Genomic DNA, 1892 nt, shown 5'->3' on the forward strand with positions numbered 1-1892 from the left:
GCACCACGATGAGGTGGCCGGCATCGCCAGGGCCTTCAATGTAAGTAATCCATCTGCAAACTGCTTTTTCACCTTTTGGTATATCGCTTTTTGCTGCAGCGCATGCATCAGGGGTTTGGGCGGCAGAGCACTTATCTTTTTATCCCTCGTTTGTTTTCTCTCCTGTTTCTGTGGTTTCTGTCTCTGGTTTGGGTTTGCAGTATTCTCCTGTTGTCTCTGTAGTGATGTCCCATTTGCAGTCGTTTTTGGGGCAGGTACTGTTTGTGGTGTATTGCTTGCAGTCTCCTTTTGATACTTTTCCTTCCGTTGCTTCACCAGCAGCGGCTGTTTTCGCTGTTTTCTGAAACTGGAAGAGGTAATGAGCGCGTTTGGTTACCGCTTTTGCCCTTGATATCAGGTCGGCAATTGCTGCTTTTTTGCGTCGCTGTTCGCTGTTGTAGTTGTCGCGCGCGGCGAGTTTGTCTGCGACGGCTTCTAGCTTGTTTATCCATGGTATGGCGTCGTCTTTTAGGTTTCCTGATGGTGCCCCGCCAGTGATTTTGACGCAGGCACCGGCTGCATTGCCGTTGCAAGTGTTTTCGCCCTCTGAGCCTATGAAAACATTGTTGCCTTGTGTGTTCGCTATTGTTTTTGCTGCGGCGACGAGTTCCCTTAATCCATGTGCTGTTATCTTTGTTTTGGTTGCTTTCGGGCAGACGTTGCGTAGGTTGCCCCAGCTTGCTCTGTTCGGTATGTTGGTCGCTTGCCATGCCGTTTGCGTTGTCTGTTTTTTGTGGCAAGGCTTCTTCGACTGTGTGTTGCCGGTTCCGCAGACGCAGATTATTGTACCGGCTACTGTGTTTTGAGGTTTCTGTGTTCCTCCTCCTCCGCAGGCTGTCGTGTAACCTGTGTCTGGGCCGCTTAAAACTTTGTTCGCTGTGAGCTCTTCTGGTCCCCATTGCTCTTGGCCGTATACGGCTTGTGCTATTTCTTTCTGTAGCAGCTCGTCGGCGTCAGGTGCCGGCCCTGGGTCGCTGTCGGCCGTGTAGATGGCGCGCGCCGCTTCGGTAATGTCGTGTATTGTGGGGCGTATCGCCTCGATCTGTCCTGCCGTTGCAGTGGCTAGGCCATAGTTGGCCTTTAGATCTTTTTCGTTGTTGTCGGTTGCTAGAAAGACCGCTGTGTCGGCCCACGTCTTCCAACGCGCCTTTAATTCCTCGTCGTTCTCGTCTGTCGGCACTTCCGCTGGTGTGGAGGCCGCTTTGTTGCCTTGATTTAAGAATTTCGCTCGCCAGTCTTTCGGTGCTATTGACATGTTGAGTCTGTACAGGTCCAGCGGCTCCGGCATATTAGCTTGGATCGGAGGTTCGAAAGTGGGCTTGACGTCCGCCAGCTGTAGTGCCGCACATAAGGGCTTAAATATCGCCGCATTGTCGCCATCGGTGACGCCGCGTGCTTGCTTAAGTGCCGCTATCGCTAAAATAACGCCGGGTGCAACTGCTGACATGGTTGCTTGCATTTTTTGCTGTTTTACTGCTGAGCGTTATGGCTAATGTTTTTAAATTGGGTTTCGTATTAGAATGTGCTCTCAACTGTCGGTGCGTTTGCCATTAGCATTTTTTGATCGTTTTCGTCTAGCGCGTCGTTTCTTTCAGTTTTGAACTTAGGGATTGTGTTCTTGGATTGTCCCCAGGATGCGCTATGCATCTGCATGCAATTTCTTTTCCGTGAAGACGTCAGGAGATATCCATAGTGAGGAAGTGATGCTCTTTTTTTCGACTGATGCCGGTGAATTTATCCCTAAGACGTTGTAAATCTTTTTTCTGAACTGTCTTCGTTTGCATTGCGGTTTAACGTATGAATAAACGATTATTTGGCATCTATTACTGATTGTTTATATTTTATTAGCATGC

General features: G+C 49.4%; 1 protein-coding gene across 1 annotated transcript; it reads right to left on the minus strand.

The window, feature by feature from the left end:
- Positions 1-139: 139 nt before the first annotated feature.
- Positions 140-1498, minus strand: TEOVI_000690300 (variant surface glycoprotein (VSG, atypical), putative; the record flags this gene model as incomplete). Its single annotated transcript, XM_067223701.1, has 1 exon — positions 140-1498. The coding sequence occupies one exon, from the start codon at positions 1496-1498 to the stop codon at positions 140-142; it is 1359 nt and encodes a 452-aa protein (XP_067079802.1).
- Positions 1499-1892: the final 394 nt, after the last annotated feature.

This window comes from Trypanosoma equiperdum (genome assembly GCF_001457755.1).
Source record: "Trypanosoma equiperdum strain OVI genome assembly, contig: ctg_1943, whole genome shotgun sequence".
Classification (NCBI taxonomy): Eukaryota; Euglenozoa; class Kinetoplastea; order Trypanosomatida; family Trypanosomatidae; genus Trypanosoma; species Trypanosoma equiperdum.